This window comes from Anolis carolinensis, chromosome 1 (genome assembly GCF_035594765.1).
Source record: "Anolis carolinensis isolate JA03-04 chromosome 1, rAnoCar3.1.pri, whole genome shotgun sequence".
NCBI lineage: Eukaryota > Metazoa > Chordata > Lepidosauria > Squamata > Dactyloidae > Anolis > Anolis carolinensis.
The window spans coordinates 76527519-76549594 of NC_085841.1; the positions used below are offsets into that span (position 1 = coordinate 76527519).

Sequence of the window (22076 nt, forward strand, 5' to 3'; positions counted from 1 at the left end):
GCAGATCAGTAATATAATATCAAGCTTAGGAAATAGAAATATATAATTATGAATAACCAGTTTTGTCCCTGGTTGCGGTTGCCATTCACTCATAGGGAAGGTAAAACATCACACACAGATACAGAGCAAAGTGTGGCTCAAACCATCTTGCCAACTTTACTGAGCGCAAAATCATTTCAGATTTATTGCAATTATCAAGTTAACATATCACTGATTTTTCTCAGCAGAATTTGTTTACAGAGTGTTTGCTTTTGCCTTCCTCTGAGGCTGAGTGACTTGCCCAAAGTCACCTAATGGATTTCTATGGTCAAATGAGGTTTCAAGCCCTGGTCTCCAATTGCAACACTCAAACCACTAAGCCAGGTTGGTTCTCTTATTTGGCACAGTCAAAGCCAACTCTTATTCAGTCCTTCTCTTATAATTTGTAAAAAAAGAAAATCCCAATACTTCCTGTTAATGTATTCCTATATTATAAAAATGATCTCCTTCCTTGTCATGCATATCCTTATAATTTTGTTAGTTTTCAGTAATGTTAAATAATACTGTTTTAAAAACTCTTTTTTTTACATTAGCTACAATGTAGCAAATAGTCATTCATGCTGAGAAAAGACATATTATCCATGTATAAATATGTGAGGGGAAGTCATAGGGAGAGGGAGCAAGCTCAGTTTCTGCTGCCTTGAAGACTAGGACGCAGACCAATGGCTTGAAACTTCAGGAAAGGAGATTCCACCTGAACATTAGGAAGAACTGCCTAACTGTGAAAGTTGTTCAGCAGTGGAACTCTCTGCCCTGGAGTGTGGTGAAGGCTTCTTCTTTGGAGGCTTTTAGGCAGAGGCTGTATGGCCATCTGTGGGGGTGCTTTGAATGCAAATTTCCTGCCTCTTGGCAGGGGGTTGGACTGAATGGTCCTTGAAGGCTCTTCAAACTCTATGATTCTATGCATGATACTGCAGGATGATGCAATTATATATAATGACAGTGCAGTAGATCATGTTGCCATCAATGGGACGGTGGTGCACTGTCTCTTTGGAAAAAGATCAGGGCAAGGTCTATTATGATGATATTGATAAACAGAGAAACAACCCTCAGTCATTTATTGAAGAGTACAGCTAGCAGTTATAATAATGAATATCTGTGCAGCACTCTTGGTAACTAAACACAGAATGCTCTTTGTTCCATTGGCCTATTAAGAATAATATTGTTTGGTATATTATCAATATTAGTTGCAGGAAGTGTTTACTTGACCAAATAAAACTACAGTAGAGTCTCACTTATCCAACACTCGCTTATCCAACATTCTGGATTATCCAACGCATTTTTGTAGTCAATGTTTTCAATATATTTTGGTATTTTGGTGCTAAATTCATAAATACAGTAATTACTACAAAGCATTACTGCATATTGAACTACTTTTTCTGCCAAATTTGTTGTCTAACATGATGTTTTGGTGCTTCATTTGTAAAATCATAACCTAATTTTATGTTTAATAGGCTATTCCTTAATGCCTCCTTATTATCCAACATATTCACTTATCCAACATTCTGCCGGCCCGTTTATGTTGGATAAGTGAGACTTTACTGTAATGCCAACAGTACTACTAATAAACAAATGATGATGCTTATGGACATAATGGCCGATAAATATATTTAGGAAATGGGGCTCAGTTTTCTGTTGTAATGTGTGGGAAGGATATAACTATTCAGAACACACAAATGCAGGATTATATAAAGTGAATGAATAAAAGTTACACCCTGTGGCAGGTGGGTCCTTTATAACTTATGTTCCCATACAAATCTAATGCATGCCTTAAGGCATGAGAAAGGCTTTTTAAAATACGCTTAACCTCTTTCAATATGCTAATAAAAGAAATATCAGTATTGAAATATGGAAAATGCTTAGAATCAGAGTGAAAGAGTTGGCAGAGATCCAAGGGAAAACTAGTCCGATCTCCTGCCACACAGAAGCACATAATCAAAGTACTCCCAAAAGATGGCCATCTAACTCCTGTCTATCATGTGCTGGCTTACATTTTTACTTTGCAAACATATTTCTAGAATTTCTATTGGCATGGGTGCTGGGAGAATATCTGACTCAAAAATGGTCCCTATTTTCTCAAAGTTCTGAGTGAGTGAGTCTTAGGTAAAAGGAACAAAAGCAAAAGATACAGACTTCCTAGAACCTAATTCAATTCTGGAGAGGATAGTGTCTATAGTGTTCACACATAATAGCTATGTAGGAACTATTTATACCAGAGCAACATGAATAGACAATATTGCATGTGTGTCTAATTTCTTCAGTTGTGCTTTTCATTATTAATCACCATCATCCATAACAATAATTTCCCCTGTTCCAGTAAGTTAGATCCCCAATTACCATACATTGATGATCTGTAACTATGGATGTAGAGCCAATCCAGTTTGACACCATTTTATCTAGCATGGCTCAATGTTATTAGATTCTAGGATTTGTAGTTTGGTGAAGCACCAACATTCTTTGGCAGAAGGCTAAGGACTTTGTAAAATTATAACTCCATGATTGCATAGCATTGTGCTATGAAAAGATAAAGTGGTCAGACTGAATTAATACTGAAATAATGTACCCCATGTCCAGGACTGTAGCCAGAAAAAAATTAGGGGTAAGGTGTGTGTGTGTGTGTGTGTGTGTGTGTGTGTGTGTGGAGACTTTTTTTTTTTAGCAAATCATGAAAAGTAGTTCCATAACACAAAATAATTTAGAAATCAGGCTCCATCAATCAACTTCAGTGGACATTCAAGACAGATAAACTTCAGTGGACATTCATGAGGATTTGGTTAACCAGTTAAAATCATGAGTAAATCAGGTTTTAAAAAACCTGAAAAATGAGCGGGGTTGAACCCTACCCCCCCCCCCCCAGCTACAGCCCTGCCCATGTCTTAAAACTCATATTGAGCAGCTACAAGCAAAGACCGAAGGGCCTGGAGAAAGAAAAAAAAATGTAAGGCAACATTCGTGTTATCACAACATAAAAAGCAAAGGTAGTTGCACTGGACATTTTTAAAAAATCAGGTGTTTGGCCTGATAAATGTACAGATGTATTTATCAGGTCAAACACAAATGCACAAGGCCATGGTCATGTTTTCAGGATCTCCCTGTCCGTTAATCAGTGGAGATGCCAAAACCGACTAAATACTAAGGGACAGTATCATTTTATGACTATCCAGAGACTTTGAGGTTTCGTTCATCTAGAACACATTTTCATCTCATACTATTTTTATCCCTCACCTGTAAAACATTAAAAAGACAAACTGCATAAACAAAACATACTTACGCATGGCATCCATTTCAAGAATTGCTTGCTTGGCCTGAAAAACATATAAGATACAGTAATTATATGAAGGCCAAAGATCTAATGCATTTGACCAATTACAGAACTAAAATTTTCAGTTTGGATAGAACCAGAGATCATGTTTGTACTTGAAAAGGGGCTGTGCACACGCACTCTGTTGCATTTTTCTATGAATCAGGCTTATTTATGGTCTTGAAATAAAAATACGTAATTTAAAAGGTAAGAAACATTTACTGTGGGTAAGCAGCAGAGGGGTTTAGAAACTGCTGAGCAATGAGTACCCATCCCCTTATCCACAGATTCTTTTATTACAGAGTTTCATCTTTAGACCTATGTGCAAATTCAACCTTATTTTAAAAACCAGAAACAGAATTCCTAACTCATAGTCAAAACTCAACTTTCTCAAGTACCTCTGAAGAAAGTATTGCAATCCAATATCTCAAGGTGGAATATGTTGCTTTTTCTGAAGCAGTTAAATTTGGGGATACATGCTGGACAATGGTTACTCTGTCATTAAAAACAGCAAGGCTTATCCTTCTGTATTAGGTCTGGTCTGAAATTCTCAGTAATTATTGTGATATGCACACAGAGTTGTCGTGCAAGCAGTCTTCCCTTGTTGTCATGGGTACTTGCATTGGGAAACCATTTAATTCTACAAGGGCTTCACATATTCATCAGACCACCTTCATATGAAAATAGCACTTTGATATACTCCCCCCCCCAACCCCCATTTTCAGCAGAAAGTGAAGAGCATTCAGGACCAGCTGTCAATGGCAACAGCATTTTAGAGTACAACTAATATATAACACAATGGCAGGCTTTTTGAGTTCTGTTATTGATGTTTTAAAAGGTGCATTTAGGATGTTTTTAAGATGTTTTTAAAGATGTTTTAAAGATGTTTTAGTTGTTGATTTTAGCCTGTTCTTGTAAGCCGCCCCGAGCCCTAGGGGAGTGGCGGCATATAAGTTTGAATAATAATATATATAATGTTGGGATTCCTCTCTGCAGCCCTTGAGGGCCACCCCCAAAATGGATTCTGCTGTGAGGGCTCCAGTTTTCCTGTTTACCAATTTCACCAGAATGGTTACAAAAATATAGAAAAAAACTCAGACAACAAGGCAATAACCAAGATAATATACAATATGCTTGCATGATCAGGAGTTGTTGCTCAGCCATTTTCCACTAGGTGTCACATAGGAACATCTGAAAATAGTAATCTGAAGGCTAAGGACCAGAAAAGAATTTCTTTGGGATCCCCAGGTGTTTTGGCCTACAACTCCCAGAAACCCAATTCAGTTTACCAGCTGTTAGGATTTCTGGGAGTTGAAGGCCAAAACATCTAGGGACCCACAGGTTTTCCAATGCAAGCACCCATGACAACAAAGGAAGACTGCTTGCACGACAACTCTGTGTGCATATCACAATAATCACAGAGAATTTCAGACCAGACCTAATACAGGCAGGATAAGCACTGACCTATATGGAGTAAAATTTTGGCTCAGTTATGGATCCAGTGTATTTTTCCCTTCTCTCATCCACAAGGTGGGAGATTTCCTAAGTATTGTACAGCAATGGCCACCCAATAAGCAACTGTGAGGATTAATAAAAGAGCTTTGCACAAACATACCCCAAGACCTATTTCTGACAAAAATAGAAGATTAGGCATACATTGGACATTTAGGGAATTTTGAGGGGCAGGCTGCTGGGATTTAAAGGGAGGGTGTGTGTAGTTTTTAAAGGTAATTTTAAAAGTATTTTAATATGCTTTTGTTCCAACACAAATATTTACTTCATTATTAAGTTTTAAATTCATATTTTGATGCATTTGGCTTTGTTTTAACTGTATTGTGTCATGTTTGCTGGTCAGCTACCTTAAATCCCTATATCAGGAGAAGGGCAGGATAAGAAAAAACAAACAAACAAACAACAAATAAATAAATACATAATAGACATGGAAAGGTGGAAAACCATACTCTGTAACTATTACAGACTTTTAATTTAATATGTAATGTTCACTAATCATAACAAGTGTCCTCGTTAAAGATCCAGCCTCTTTCCAGAACTCTGCTAAAATAATGCACTAGGGCAGGGCTCTTTAAACTTTTCCACTCAGAACCCTTCTTGATCCAATAAATGTGTCTGTGACCTCAGGTATATAAGTATATAAAATGGGAATAAAAAACAAACATTTACTGATAACACATCAGCACTTGCAAGGCTTGCTAAACAGGCTGAGTTCCTTTTTAATGAAGGACAGCTGAGGCCTATTCTGCAGAGTCAACTGCAAACATTGCACAATTAATCATGTAGCTGTCTAAAACAGCCACTACATTATATTCAGAAAAAAAAATTCAGGACCCCAACATTGAGTGTAGGGGGTCCACAGTATAAGAAGCACTGGATTAGGGAAGGGCCAGTGGTACATGGTTTGCATACAGACAGCACCAAATTCAAATTGTGACTAAAGTGTGAGATTGTTAGCCGCCTGAGTCCCGTCCTGTCTGAAAACTCTATAGAGTTACTGCCTGTCAGTGTACATTGAGTTAAACTGGATGGATTAATGGTCTGAATGAGTTGAGGGGAATTGTCTTCCTCTATTGTTATGACAACTGATTTGCCAGCATATAAATTCCAAGAGCTTTTTATGTTTGCTCACAAAATAGGCAGACAAATTAGCCTGTAAGAATAATTGTATAAAATCTGGAAAGCAAGGCTGTTTACAAAACACTGCTTGGATTCAACTGAACTTTGTTGATGTGCTATTTGTCATGATGTCACTGCACATATGTAGCTATCAGAAAAGCAAAGATTGGAAGGGAGAGAATGAGAGAGTGAGCAAGAACACACTAGAATAAATTTTTGAGTTGGTTTACCTTGGCTGGGATTTTGGCAGGGTGGTTTTCTAGAATTAATCTCTTCAGATGAAGAATCCAGAGGCGCTTCTCTTGTTGTGATTTAGCCTGTTGCAAGATTACAAGAACACACACAAAATGAGGAAAGAAATGAGATTGATTGTAGTTAGATTAAGAACACAAATAAGGAATAAAGGAAAAGAAATTTGTCATTATTACTAATTATCTAACTTCTCCATGGAAAATATGAGTCAGGACACCATGACACCATTACACCCCTGAAATGATAGTACAGTATTTATCTCTGAATACTTTTTCATGCCTATTGTTTTTCAAATGTTATGTCAAAGGGTCCTTTCAAAATAGCTCACAACACTTTTGACTATTAAGAAGCTAAACAACAAACAAGAAACATTAGAAAACAAATTAACCAATGTTTCCAGTAATGTGCTACTGTGTCTTGTTTCAAAACATTAAACCACAACTAACATAAAGGGCTGGAAAATAAATTAAACAATGTTTCCAATAATGTGATAATAATGTGTTTTGTATTTGCATTTTGTGTTTTACAACTTTTTGACACAATTGTCGCTTTCCCCTTTCCATTTCTGCAATGGTTTTCTATCATGGTCTTGTAGATTAGAACCGGGGGAAAACAATGTTCACATACCAATACAAGATACTACTTATAGCAGAAGAATAATTTGACTGAAAAATGAGATATAAATTCTCAAATTAACTCATTAATTAATATTCCTAAAGAAATCTACTTGTAAGCATACATTCAACTGCATGAAATGAATGGTGGGAAAGTCATATTTGATTGTTTAATTATTCACCCACAGTAAATTCTAAAAAGCTAACATTAAATATTGCCTTAATAGCACCAATCACTAATTCTCCAAAGACCACATCCAAGGTTTCATTTCTCCAAACTCATGATATTATTAAATTAAACTGTTTCCTGCTTTAGGTAGGTAAAGGTAAAGATTTTCCCTGGCGTTAAGTCCAGTCGTGTCCGACTCTGAGGGTTGGTGCTCATCTCCATTTCTAAGCTGAAAAGCTGGCATTGTCCGTAGACACCTCCAAGGTCATGTGGCTGGCATGACTGCATGGAGCGTCATTACCTTCTTGCCAGAGCGGTACCTATTGATCTACTCACATTTGCATGTATTCGAACTGCTAGGTTGGCAGAAGCTGGAGCTAACAGTGGGTGCTCACTCCATTCCCTGGATTTGAACCTGTGACCTTTCGGTCTGCAAGTTCAGAAGCTCAGCGCTTTAATATGTTGCGCCAGCAGGGGTTTCCTGCTTTAGATTTTCCTCAAATTGGCTTCCAAAGGGGAAACAAATATTAGAACTCAGATACATGATTCAAGATGAATTGAATCAGGTTAAACTGCAACAAGAGAATAGCTTTCCAAATCCATTAACATTTTGTCTAATTTTCAATGGGCTGGAAAAAGCTCAAGCTTCTTTAAAAGCCAGGTCTAACTAGATTACTGCATTAATTTAGAACCATTATTTTTCTCAGTAGGTGGTGGGTGATGCACAATTGGATAGGGCCGAATCATGTCTAGAGCTTGGGAATATTACTTTTTTGCACAACAATTCCCTTTAGCTAAGGGTTCTAGGAAGTGCAGTTCAAAAAGGCAACTTTCTCAGGCTTTCTTATATAAAACCTTAAGTGCAGTACCAATAATGTGTTTGACACTGTCACCACTGTTCCTAGGATAGATATCACAAGCAATGTAACCCCTTACTCTGCATTCGCGGCAGAGTATTGTGGCCTTTAAATACCTGAACAGTATGCTGCATCTTGGGATTTTTGTAGTGGAAAACACTAAAGCTAAGGGGTTCTTTTGGTATCACCTCCACCAGCATGAGATTGCCGCACTGAAACAGAAAGAAAGGCTTATCAGTCAGAGGGAGATTACTATAGAAAATGTGTTAAATTTATTAAACATTATTTACTATTTAATAATAGTAATAATACTTTTATCCTTATATCCTGCCACCGTCTCCCTGAAGGGACTTGGGGTGGCTTACATATGGGACAAAATGCCCACAGACACTAATACAAAGAAATCCATCAAAGCAAAAACACATTTCAAATAAAAAACATAGTTAAATATAACAATCCAAATAAAAGCACAATTCAATAAAACATAAAAGTATAAAACAGCAGTGTTAAAACTCAATCAAAACAACACTCAACAAAACCAATTGCCATAGTACAATGGACATATTTATATTTTGAGTGCTACAATAGCTTACTTCCTCTCCTTTGCAGTACATAGATTGCTCATTCTCTTAGTCTGAACCCCCACCCACAAAATAAGTAGAACCAGCCATACCAAAATATGAGCTTTGTAAGCAAACATTTCTTCTCTCTTCTTAGTAATAAGAAGCAATTTGTCAAAGAGGAACAAAGTGCGTTCATTTTTGGCTCTCTGGATGCGGAATGTTCCTTCTAGCACCAACTCCCCATAACTTGCAAGGTCTGGTCCTTTCCAGTTAGTCAGTAAGCTTTGAATCTCCTGAAAAAGAGAGAACAGGCAAGGAAAGACTTAACTGAGTCAAAAACCATTGCCTCTCAATGCTTTTAAATAAGAACTATGTAACATATATTAGTATGTTCTTTCTACAGTCATGAGTGAAAAAAAGCATTTTGTTTACATCAATAGCAATTGCACATTTCTCCCAACGGGACATAAATCCAACTGCTAGTCCCAAATGGAGGAGATCTGCTGAATCAGTGGGTTTTATATGTGTGTAGATCCAATAGATCTATTCTAGTTGTAGCTTCTACATCATAAAACTTCTCTCACATGATACACAAGTTCAATTGCACTTTTAATAAACTGAATCCAAACTAAATTATGCCTGAATGAATGAATCCCAATAGCTACTATAGAAGGTGGGCCATCCAGAGCTATCTCGCTCTCATATCCCTATCCCTTTTGTTGTATGGGATTTTCCTTTCACACCTTAATTCCCATCAGCTGTGACGAATAGCTGTAGCTACTTAACATCAACAGCTTTCTGAAAGGCGACTACACATACAGAAAGCTTAAGATATATAAACCCAACCCAAAGAAAGTGAATAACATGCCACAATGGCATGAAGAAAAATCCTTCCCAGCCCCAACTAATCCCTGAAAAGTGCAGAGGAGGGAGGGTAGAGACTAGATTATATAGCTCAAGTCTATTTAACGCCCACCGGAAAAACATGAGAGACCCTGTCACTACTAAAAGACACTACAATCCTGTCATATTAAAGAGAAGAGTCTCCATCCTTGCAGATTTTCCAATGTCTGTCTAATACAGCCCAACCCAGGTGCTGAGAGATACCATTGCCACAGTCCCATTTTTTGGACAAGTAGTGGGTGAGGAATATTTCTTGGAAATCATGTTGGCAAATAAATTTTGAGATCAAAACACAGTAAAATCAAAATCAGTTTATGTTTAAATAGAATTATTTTAATAATTCAGGGAAGTATTTTTTATTCACCTGTAGACGGATAGCATGTTCATGTTTCCTTTTCATATCATTAATATGCCATGCCACTCTCTGCATTGTATCTATGGCATCCAATACCACATCATAACCTTCAGTGTCCTTATCAAGATGGTTTTCTATCTCCTAGAACAGGAGGGAATGAGGATAAAATAAAATTCACATTAGGCAAGCAGATTATACTTAATAATCTGATGCTTAGCACACATTTAGCTGCAGCTCCATCACTTTGGATTCTCTAGATCAGTGGTTCTCAACCTATGGGTCCCCAGATGTTTTGGCTTACTACTCCCAAAAATCCTAGCCAGTTTACCGGCTGTTAGGATTTCTGGGAGTTGAAGGCCAAAACTTCTGGGGACCCACAGGCTGAGAACCACTGCTCTAGATCAAAGATGTCAAACTCATTTTCGTGGAGGGCCACATCAGCCTTCAAAGGGCCATTGGATATAGAAGGCCAACTATAAATTATAACATAGTGGCCAGTGCTCTTTAGTTTTTACCTATCACTTTTGATTATACCTCATGCAGGCTGGGGATAATTGGAATTACAACCCCACAGCACTTGTGGCTCAGAGGTTGGGGAAAAGTTAAATGACATTTTAACGTCAGACATCCTATCCACAAGTCTTGTATCTAAATTCAAACCTACTATCCTGTCTGAATAAACTGCAGCCTTCCAGATGTTACTGTATCACAACTCCCATCAGTTTTGTTCATGCAGTCTAGTGATGAGAAATATAGGAGTAGTTCCCCATCTGGAGAGCCATATAAAATGACATGGTGGGCTGCATTCAGCCCATAGACCTCAAGTTCGACACATGTTCTAGATCAATAATTACAAAGCTATAAAATATGTACAATGAATGTGTTCTCATATAAACTTGGTTCTATAACACAGAGCTCTTATCCCAGTATGTGTGAAGTTCTGCAACCCCAGCACTTACTGCAATTTCAGGGGAAAGAGCCTTTTCCAAGTTGTGGATGGTTAAACAATGGATACAGAGCCTGAGTATATGGAGGGCCTACAGTATTCCTTTTTGTCCTCCTCGCTTCTCCCAATTCCCTGCTCCTCAAATTCTGAAGCTTGTTTGGTGCCATACTGGGGCATCCTATATATGCGCGCTTCTTCCAAGCATGATTTCTATCTAGATTGTGCAATGAGATTTGCTGTGAGAATTGGCTAATAAGAAATACTACACTCTGTCAACCAGATAGTAAGAATCTCAAATTATTGAGAAAGTCCTATAATTTACTCTTGGGTTAGCATCAATTGTTATTTGGACATAATACCGACACCCTGAAATCACTTATTATTCTAAGGAAGCCTGTTTGTGTCAACTTGAAGAACTTTCAATCTACCAGAATTAATTCCGCCCAATAGCCATATTTTGGATCATGGCTTTTAGTCATTGACACCACTTTGAAATGTCATTTTAGATATGATAAGCAGTACATGAACTAGAAATGACACAATGAATAGATAAGTCAGAATAGAGTGATAGTTTGAGATTCCAGGGTGTGACATTTTGGCATTTTGCTATAAAGGCCATGGCAGGAGGCTTGCTGATACTTTTTTTTTTGAAGTGGAATGTGCTTTTTTATGAGTCATAAATTATATAGCCATAGCTTATAATCAGGGTAGGGAATAGTGGCTTTCCAAATGTTGACTAACAGTTCACATATGTGTCCCCTGGTTTGACACCAAACAAAAAAAATCTATCATTCTGACATAAGTAGGTCCAGTTACTGGTGATTGGGGCATGGGTGGATGACGTTTTCATACTGCTTCCACCACTGAGCAAAGTTGCAGCATATCACTTCCTCTCTGGTTGTTATTTTAAACCAAAAGTGGAGTTTGCAATAAGCAGCACCAGTAAAGGTGAATAAACATTGGATGGAGAATGACTTTTGAACAGGAACCCCAATGCAAGGCTCCTGATTTAGACAGTTTGGATCAGGTCACAAAAGTGTGTTTTGTCTCAAATAAAAGTGACCAATTTATGCAATTAAAAAAAATCAAACAAAAAGCCATATACTTCACCCCTTGCAGTTAATGGATGTACAATTCAGACATTCAAAGAAGAGGTACTTCAGTGACAACATACATGTAAAAGTAGGTGATACTTGAGTATTCTCTGGACTGGTTTTAAGAGATAGGATCCTAATGGCAGGGAATGTTGTAATGCCTCTTGTCTCTCTCTGAAGAACTTGGCCAGAGACTTGTTCCTCATGCATTCTGTTAGTACAGCCACTGACCTGTAAAAGATATAAACAACACTTTCATGATGTGTTCGTACATTAAATATACAGGAAACCATAGCTTCACATGCACAATGCCTACACTACACTGCTGGTTCCTTCCATAAGACCACTCCAAGCAAGATGCTTACAAATATTGCTTTTGGCAACTGTGCACTCTGCAAACTGTGATGCTTGAGATTGCCATCACACTGCCTTTTGCTTGAAGAGACTTTTGGAAAAGAAAATGCTACTAGAGTTTGTGGTTTTAAAAGAGCAGAGAGTGCTACTGCATCACAGGTATCCTGATATTACATAACAGGAGAAAACCTTGTATGCACATATTATTGGGGTTCAGTGGTCCAAAAGGAGCACCACACCCTGACTATGAGTATATCCACACTGCAGTATTGATGTAGTTTGACACCTTTTGGGCTTCTATCTTTTTGATCCAGTGAGAACTGGAAGAACAAGCATTAGCTTGTGCTCAGAACAGAATGACTCGGTGTTTCACATGCAGCAAAATTACCTCAAATTACATACCAAATTCTCTGGGGGCCCATTTGTTGGCAGGAAGACTGGCACGTAATCTTTTTTTACTCTCTACTCTATAGCCAGGTAGGACTCTATAAAACCTCTCTCAAATCATGTGATAAAATGACCACTTCAAAGGCTTTCATGCTCCCAAGAGACCTCTACTGTTACAGGAACTTAAAACTCACACAAGAGGCCTTCCTCCTCTAAGATTTTATATGCACCTCCCTTACATATACCAGGTTCTCTGGGGCTGGCTTGGCAACTGCCTGCTTTGTTGCTTGAAAAGACCTGGCGACACTAAGAAGGCAAGATGGTTGTCTGCGGAGACACTGGAAGTAGCCCAAGAAAGAAGGAAGGAGAAAGGAAACAGTGATAGGGAGAGATACGCCCAATTAAATGCACAATTCCAGAGGTTACCCAGGAGAGACAAGGAACTATTTTTGAACAAGCAATGCATGGAAGTGGAAGAAGACAACAGGATAGGAAGGACAAGAGATCTCTTCCAGAAAATCAGAAACATCGGAGGCAAATTTCAGGCAAAAATGGGCATGATCAAAAACAAAGATGGCAGGGACCTAACAGAAGCTGAAGAGATCAAGAATAGGTGGTGAGAATATACAGAAGATCTGTATAGGAAGGATAATAATATAGAGGATAGCTTTGACGGTGTGGTGAGTGAATTAGAACCAGACATCCTGAGGAGTGAGGTTGAATGGGCCTTAAGAAGCATTGCTAACAACAAGGCAACAGGAGACGACGGGATTCCAGCTGAGCTGTTTAAAATCTTGGAACGTGATGCTGTCAAGGTGATGCATGCCATATGCCAGCAAATATGGAAAACACAAGATTGGCCATCAGATTGGGAAAAAATCAATTTATATCCCCATACCAAAAAAGGGAAACGCTAAAGAATGCTCAAGCTTCCATACAGTGGCACTTATTTCCCATGTCAGTAAGGTAATGCTCAAGATCCTGCAAGGCAGACTCCAGCAATACATGGAGCGAGAGTTGCCAGATGTCCAAGCTGGGTTCAGAAAAGGCAGAGGAACGAGAGACCAAATTGCCAATATCCGCTGGATAATGGAGGAAGCCAGGGAGTTTCAGAAAAACATCTACTTCTGCTTTATTGACTATTCTAAAGCCTTCGACTGTGTGGATCATAATAAACTATGGCATGTTCTTGGTGGTATGGGGATACCAAGTCACTTTCTCTGTCTCCTGAGAAATCTGTATAAAGACCAAGTAGCCAAAGTAAGAACAGATCACGGAACAACAGACTGGTTCAAGATTGGGAAAGGAGTGCGGCAGGGTTGCATACTTTCACCCTCCCTATTCAACTTGTATGCAGAACACATCATGCGACATGCGGGGCTTGAGGAATCAAAGGCCAGAGTTAAAATTGCTGGAAGAAACATTAACAACTTTAGGTATGCAGATGATACCACTCTGATGGCTGAAAGCGAGGAGGAGCTGAGGAGCCTTATCACCAAGGTGAAAGAAAAAAGTGCAAAAGCTGGGTTGCAGTTAAACGTCAAGAAAACCAAGATCATGGCAACTACACCTATTGATAACTGGCAAATAGAGGGAGAAAACGTGGAGGCAGTGACAGACTTTATATTTCTAGGCTTGAAGATCACTGCAGATGCAGACTGCAGCCAGGAAATCAGAAGACGTTTACTTCTTGGGAGGAGAGCAATGGCCAACCTTGACAAAATAGTGAAGAGCAGAGACATCACACTGGCAACGAAGGTCCGCATAGTCAAAGCAATGGTATTCCCCATAGTAACCTATGGATGCGAGAACTGGACCATAAGGAAGGCTTAGCAAAGAAAGCTTTTGACCTCTGGTGCTGGAGGAAAATCCTGAGAGTGCCTTGGACTGCAAGAAGATCCAACCAGTCCATCCTCCAGGAAATAATGTCCAGCTGCTCACTGGAGTGAAGGATATTAGAGGCAAAGCTGAAGTATTTTGGCCACATCATGAGGAGACAGGAAAGCTTGGAAAAGATCATGATGCTGGGGAAAATGGAAGGAAAAAGGAAGAGAGGCCGACCAAGGGCAAGATGGATGGACAGTATCCTTGAAGTGACTGGGTTGACCTTGAAGGAACTGGGGGCGGTGACGGCCGACAGGGAGCTCTGGCATGGACTGGTCCATGAGGTCACGAAGAGTCGGAGACAACTAAACGACTGAGCAGCAGCACTTGCTGGAAATAGAGTTTTTGTGATGCCTCATGGGCCCTGTAGTCCTGTTCCTAGTACTATTGTGACAGTTCAACAAGAGCTGGAGTCTCTTCACCTGCCGGATATTGATGTTTGCCCTCAAGAATTCAGTAAAACAGGCCTTGGGCAGAACTCCCCTCCATTTCCCAGGAAAGAATTTTATTCTAAAGACAGAGGAGTCAGAGAAGCCCAGCGGAGGAGTTTGCGGATTGCAGCCAAACAACAGACTGATTAGGCCTGCTTCCCTTGGGAAAATCTAAGGAGTCTTGCATCTGGACAGAGTTGGGTTTCGTTTCTTGTTCTCTAGGGAAAGAGATTTGTTGGCGGGAAACGAGACCCAATATAGGTGGTTGACACGGGAGATTCTTTGCGGAGTCAATTGATCAGCTTCAGGAGAGAGATCGTGTGTGGACTTCGTAACCCCAGTTCCTTGCTTCCTGGATCAAGCTTCCAAGCCTTTGCCTGGCCTTGCTGTGTAACCACGGACGCTTCATGTTTCATGTTTTGCCCTGTTCCACGGATGCTCCACGCTTCATGTTTTGCCCTGTTCCTGGTCACGGACCTAGCCAAGAATCAAGTTTATTTCCAGCCTTGTTATCAAGCTTCATTGGACTCTAAGACTCTGACATTTCCCCACACTATTGCTTGGCAAAGTGTGTGTTTCGGTCAAGTGGATTAAAACTTTGAACTCTAATATTAATTATTGGACAATACATTTTTGGACTATATTTGACCTCATTTGAAAGGTCTGCTTCTGAACTATATTCTTCACTTGTTTTTATTGCTTTTATATATTTCCTTAATAAAGATATTAGATAGAGATTGGCCTCCGTGTATGGTTTTTGGTGCCCAGCAGCCAGGGTTCTGACAGTTTTCGACTAAAAACAGGAAAGGACTCTTGCATCTTTAACAGATGTGTAGAAATTTCATCATGTGTTGGTCATCACACAACCAGATAACAAGTAACACCTGCTTAAATTCCCAATTCTACACTACCACAGCCCTGACCAGTTTTCACTCTGGTAATCCTGGATGGCCTGGAGGAAATAAAACACCAGGGCACAAATCCACTCTTGATGGCCTTGTCCCACTCTGCTCCAAATAGATTTTTCTACCTGGGATGAAAAATATGGGAACCTGGATATGACTGGCTGAATATGTAGGCTTCATAGAGCTATGTGCTCTAAGTGTAGCTTAACAAAATGAAGTATGTAACATCAATACTGAAGTATCGAACATCAGTATTGTTTAAGGTAACCACGTTTCTGGTTACAAAACAGCAGATTTTCCTACCTTGGATAATTGGTGCAATACTGAGTGTATATATGGAAATCTTCACTCTGTGAATAGGAATCAGTAAGAAAAAGTTTAGTGTAGTATCTTGGTTTTATCAGAGCCACTTAGAAACTTAGAAATCAACACTTAAGCTGTCTTGCAAAAAGCATTACTTACCACAATTTTACAGTTCAACTGTATCTTAATGTGTATATTAGTCCTCTAACCCTCCAAGTCCACCACCCCAAATGCAAAAATATGTGTTACTTTTCTACCCATTTACTCACACAGAAACCTTAATTACCAAAAGCGTGTATCAGTGCTATTTAGAAACTTGTTTTTGAAAGTGGACTCATTATGGTAATGTACAGTTCACTATGGAACATCACCCATAAATCCAGTTACAAATCCAAATAATGCAGACCCACTGATGCTATCAAACTTATTCATATAAGAGCCAGTTTACTATTCAACTATTGATTCTATATGTTTATTTGGGACTAGCAATTGAATCAAGGTCTTTTTGTCTATTCCTTTATTATTTTCAGAAACAGGAAATTATCATTTCCTTTCTGCAATGTACTTATTTCTGGTCAGCTGAGAAAAAAGCAAAGGGTTAGGGTAAAATATAGCTTGCAGAGCTGTCTAACCTGTCTTTCAAAATTTCAATCCTCTTTAGCCACTACCTTTTTGCTGCCTACCTTCTGGAGCTATCTTAGCAGCTAACAAAATAAAACCAAAACTCAAGAATATAATAGTAAACTTAAGATCAAAAACAAATTAGAACAGTAACAGAATAAAAGCCAAAATTAACAGCAAAGATAATCAGTAGTGTAAGGATGTAAAAAGCACTAACATGGTTTTTTAAAAAAAAATCAAAGGATTTCAAAAGCCTGTGAGAATTAAAAGGTCTTCACCCAGCACTAAACCAGCACAGTGTGGACATCAGCTGTGTCCACAATGGGTCAGCACCATTGGGAAGATTGACGGTTTTGTGAACACCCCCATCACCTCACTTGGCAAAGCTATATGGAAAAAAAGTCTCAGGAAATGATACTAGAATTCAAACAAACAAGGGAGATGCTCGGCCCAGGCACCTTATCCCATCTTACACAATTTTATAAGTCAGTGCCAGATGTTTCAATTGCACCTGGAAATAAGACTAGCAGCCAGTGTAAATGAAATGGCAGTGACATCATGACAAATCCATGCATTGGTCCAAGTTCCCATCTAATTTGGGATTCAGTTTCCAAACTATAGTATACGCAAACAACTCTTTATTTTATGCTCTCAATGCATGCATCTTTCATGTTTCAACCCAGTCAGTTAACGTGGTCTGTAATATTTTTCAGGAATATACGTTTTCAGTTGTGCACTAGGCTTCCCAGAATGACAACTGGAGAGGACTTCTGTTCCTTCACTGGTTGTGTAAAACAGCATTTCAGGAGACTTCACTTTTTCTCCGATTGCATGACAAGCAGCAATTATTGAAATCCCCATTTCTACACAAATATTAAAGGGACGCAAGCACTTTTAGTTTACAATCAGACAACTTGCATAAATTGGAAAGAGAGCAGGAAGGATCTGAAGCTCGCAATCTTTCCCTAGTCATGCAAGGCCATAATTTTGTGAATCATAATATTGATAAATTTCCTTTAAAATTCAGTTAATGCAATAATCCCACCTGAACTCACACATAAAATCTATGGGTATGCAACCCAAGTGGGAAGTAGAAGGATTTATGAAACGTTTCACCGTGCATGATGACATCCGATAAGCACAATGTATCTGAGGTTTTTTTTTTTTTTAAAAGGATTAGTCAAACTCTCCATCCTACTTAAAAGACTGTCTTATTGCCAGACAGTGATAGTCCACCCAGCAATTACAGAAGACTTCAGCTGAGCCTTTGCTGATACTTTTTTGCTTACACATCAGATTTAAATACATATAGCTGTCTTCACTGACATAAAAACAATAAGCCTGAACCACAGTCTATTAAATACATACGTTTTAAATTAACAGCTACTGCTGAAAGTTACCCCTGGCAAGGAACTAATAATAAAGTCAACCACAATCTGCTGCAGAAACATTACAGTCTGTAATTAGCTGGTGGAATAAATTCGCATTCTAGTTCTCACTGTAAAAGTAACAAGGACATCCTCTTTGTAATGCAAAATTCAGTATTAAATTACATCCACACTCTAAATAAAAATTAAAAGAAAACAAGCCGATGGAGTCTAAGTGTAGATTTATCAACACTACTCTTGTTGGAAATTACTAACAGATTTCTGACCATAGATATAATTGGTTTTGTTTATATGACTGTATTCCATTGTGCAAGTGTTTTCTCCAGTAGTGATTGGTGCCTCTCATATCAGATAAAGCTGCTAAGATATATTCCCAAACACCTTCTGTAACTCCTTTAAAGTTTGGACTAAAACCATAAACAGTGTTATTACCTCACTGATTGACAAGCCACTCTGCCCTCCCCCCACCCAAGATCTCCTCCAACCAGGCTGTAACTTTGCTTTTATATTTCAACTCCCATAAATCCACTAAGGCATTGATTAATCCACAGCCTCCTAGTATTTAGTATTTATATTTTGTGATTGCATCCTGGCACAAATCCAAGGGGAAGGAAAAATAAAGACGTAGATGAAATTATGGTCGCTGTCACATAAAACTCCTCAACACACATCCTTTGTCCCACTGGGACAGCGGTGCTAGATTTATTAGTGGTATTTTGCCATGCAATATAATGACTTTAATACTGTAATAGATGGACAGCCCTGATAAATGAGGCTACAATGTATTACAGTTTAATAAAAATATAGTCAACACACAAATTAAGGATTTGTACTGGCATTACAAAACTGACTTACTTTTAGACAGTGGCTGGGATTCTGTAGTAACTTACAAATACACAAGTCCAATCTACACCCTTATTTATGTACTTATTGATAAATGGAAGTTTCTACTGAACTTGCAAAATGACCAAACTCCACATCAAACCCACATTTTGGTGGGTTGTCTTCTAAAAAATGGAGAGAAACAGAAGCATCCAGCTAAGTTCCTACAACTGGACATACAGCACCAACGTCATTCTTCTGAACCTCTGGCGGACCCTTTGGAGAGGCCTCTTCAACCTGTGGCCCTCCAGGTGTTTTGGCCTCCAACTTCCAAAAGTCCTAGCCACTTTTTCAGTTGTCAGGAATTCTGGGAGCCAAAGTTGAAAACACCTGGAGGGCCACACGTTTAAGAGGCCTCTCCTAGAGAATGGCACATCATTATGCATACAGAACATAGCTGGACATTTCTCTGGACCCCCTTATAAATAGCGGGGGGGGGGGGGTGTTCAGTTTCTAAAAAGTACAGTTTTGGTGGGATGCGAGGGAACTAGTTTGTACTTTTTGCTTAGGAAGCAATTTATGATACTTCTCCCTGAGCCAGTATTCTATATATTTTAATCTTTAGATTATTTACAGTTTCATCCAACTTGCATTTAATGTCTAAAGTATTGCCATATATTCTGGCAAGCAGGAAAGGATCTTTTAATAGTTAGAACTGAGTGGCATGGATAGTGGCCAGCAGAAGGCAGCCATAAATCCATGGAACTGTTCACATCCTGCCTTGTACAAGAACATATAAAGACACATACATTTATTTAGAGCCATAAATACATCTTTCCAGATCATACTACCATATGAACTTTGACAACATGAATAAACTGTCATAAGAAGAGAGAAGATAGATGTAGGAGGGGAAAGAGTTAGGACAGATGCTTTCTGTGTTCTTGTGAACCACTGGAAGCCAAAACCAACTCCATACTTCTAAAGTAGAAACATCCATCCCACAAACTATTTTGGAATAAGAATTCAGAGTCAAAGATTTCTCATTGCACATTTGTGGACCACCCATAAGCTGTCTCTGGCAGACTCAGAAAAGAAAGTGTCCTCACTGTAAAGTCGAAAAAGGAGTGTCCTAAACTGAAGTCAGTATTAACTACATTCAATTGTCTGAAAATTTTGAAATGCAACCATTAATTTGTAAATGTTTGATATTTTTGAAATTCAACCAAGAATATGAAATACATATATGAACTCAACTAAAAGTTGAGAATTAACTCATGCAAAACTATTTGATGTGATTACATTTGCAAAACAACTTATCAGTTATAGGCAATTGAGAACTGGTGTCATAATCAAAAAGCTTTATGTATGAAAAAGCTGCAACAAAATAGAGCCCTGTTTAACGTTACAAATAAAATAATATTGCTTACCTTAGATACAAAACATTCTGCTATAGCTACTGGGTCATTTTCACAGTTTTCCAAGTCTTGCAAAAGTTCACTAGTTATACAAAGAAAAAAAAGGAAAATAGTATTTTTAATAAATAGAAAGGCATATATGCACATATTCTGTCTGCAATTGAAATATTGCACATTTGAATGTAAGTTGAAATAAAAGGAACTGCTTCTCATCTGAAGCATTATGGATAAGAGATACTCAACCCGTTATAGGAGAGAGGGCTACTGGCAGGTAGCACTTTATTCATGTGGCAGTCATGGTGCTGTTTAATGGTGCAGTGGTGAAGTTTGAAATGATCTTGTTATGACAGTCCCCATAACCTATGCTCCCCAAGGAGAGTAAAAAACTGCACACATCTGTGTTTAGGTGTCAACAAATCAGTTCTAGCTTTTGTACAGTAGACTTTCTTAACTGCTATTCAAGGCAAGGTTAAACCAAATATTTTTCATTATAATAAAGGAAAAACAACCTGGAGACACCTTTATGGGACAATTGCAAGTGAACTACAAGAGGAATATGAAGTCCAATAATCCATGGTTTTATGACACTATTGTGAGTGCCCTGCAATTCATAATAATTTTATTTCTTACCCACCTCTCCTGGTAGTTCAAGAAGGACAGTCAAAACACACAAACATTGCAAAAATTCTATAAACACACATATTAAAATGTAGTTTTATAAAAGAGACATATTAAAATGTATTTCTATTAAATACATATTAATTACACAGGACAGAGATTAAAACACAGGACACCAGTTTAAAATTCATGCTTAAAACTGGCTGAGTAGGCCTGCTAGAAGAATAGGTCTTTAGATGGGTTTTAAATTCCAACAGCTCATTTTGCTGTCAGAGCTCTTCTGGCAGGTCGTTCCACAGCCTTGGAGCGGCCGATTAACAGGTCCTCTTGGTGACGGTCACCATTCGGGTTCTGGCTGGTTGAAGCAGATTCCCCTCAGAGGACCTAAGTGTTTGGGGTGGATAGTATGGTAGAAGCCATCCTGTAGGTAACCTGGACACAAACCATGCAGGTGCTTTAAAGGTCAAAACCAACACCTTTTACTTTGCCCGGAAACTAACTGGCAGCCAATGGAGTGACTTTAGGATAGATGTAATATGCTCACTCCCAGATGTTCCCATAATCAATCTGGCTGCTATATTTTGAACCAGCTAGCATTTCCAAGTCCTTGATGTTAAGAGCACGCACTACCATTTCTAGATCCTCCAAATCTAGGAAGGAGCTCAGCAGGTGTAAAGTTGATAATAAGTACTCTTGACCATCGCATCTTCCTAAGCTGACATTTGGAGAGATGAATCCAGGAACACTTTCAAGCAGTAAACACAGTCTTTCAGGGGGAGCGTAACCCCATCCAGAACTGGTTGACACACCTCCAGGACCCCTAGTGGCAAGCACCTCTGTTTTGTCTAGATTTAGTTTCAATTTGTTTTTCCTCATCTAACCCATTACCTCCTCCAGGTATTTGTTCAGAGGAGATATACTATCCTTAGCTGAGGCTGTTTTTGAAGGCATGGAGAAATATATAAATCACATTATCTTTTTCTTTCTGAGTACTGAAGTACACTTTCTCAGCTGAATCATGCTATTGTACTCTCAATTATAATAAATACCATCACAAACGTCAGCCTGGAGGTATTAAAGAAGGAAAGAAAAAAATCCTGCACTACTTAAGTTCACAGATGTTTTCCTGCACTAAGATATACAGTTTTATTTTTACAACTTTGCCTTGTTGGGCTTATAAGCATGCTTTCATGTGCTGGCTGTTTATTTAGCTTTGATGTA

At 38.6% G+C, this 22076-nt stretch overlaps 1 protein-coding gene across 4 annotated transcripts in view; it reads right to left on the minus strand.

The window, feature by feature from the left end:
• plekhg1 (pleckstrin homology and RhoGEF domain containing G1) overlaps positions 1 to 22076 on the minus strand; it is a 143896-nt gene that overhangs the window by 14272 nt on the left and 107548 nt on the right. For all 4 annotated transcript variants that reach the window (XM_008116688.3, XM_062977445.1, XM_062977439.1 and 1 more), the window contains 8 exons: positions 20250 to 20319; positions 15989 to 16035; positions 11805 to 11955; positions 9694 to 9825; positions 8537 to 8719; positions 7980 to 8075; positions 6202 to 6288; positions 3311 to 3344 (listed from right to left, as the gene is read on the minus strand). In XM_008116688.3, coding sequence (XP_008114895.2) covers positions 3311 to 3344; positions 6202 to 6288; positions 7980 to 8075; positions 8537 to 8719; positions 9694 to 9825; positions 11805 to 11955; positions 15989 to 16035; positions 20250 to 20319 — 800 coding nt within the window. The remainder of the gene's footprint in view (positions 1 to 3310; positions 3345 to 6201; positions 6289 to 7979; positions 8076 to 8536; positions 8720 to 9693; positions 9826 to 11804; positions 11956 to 15988; positions 16036 to 20249; positions 20320 to 22076) is intronic.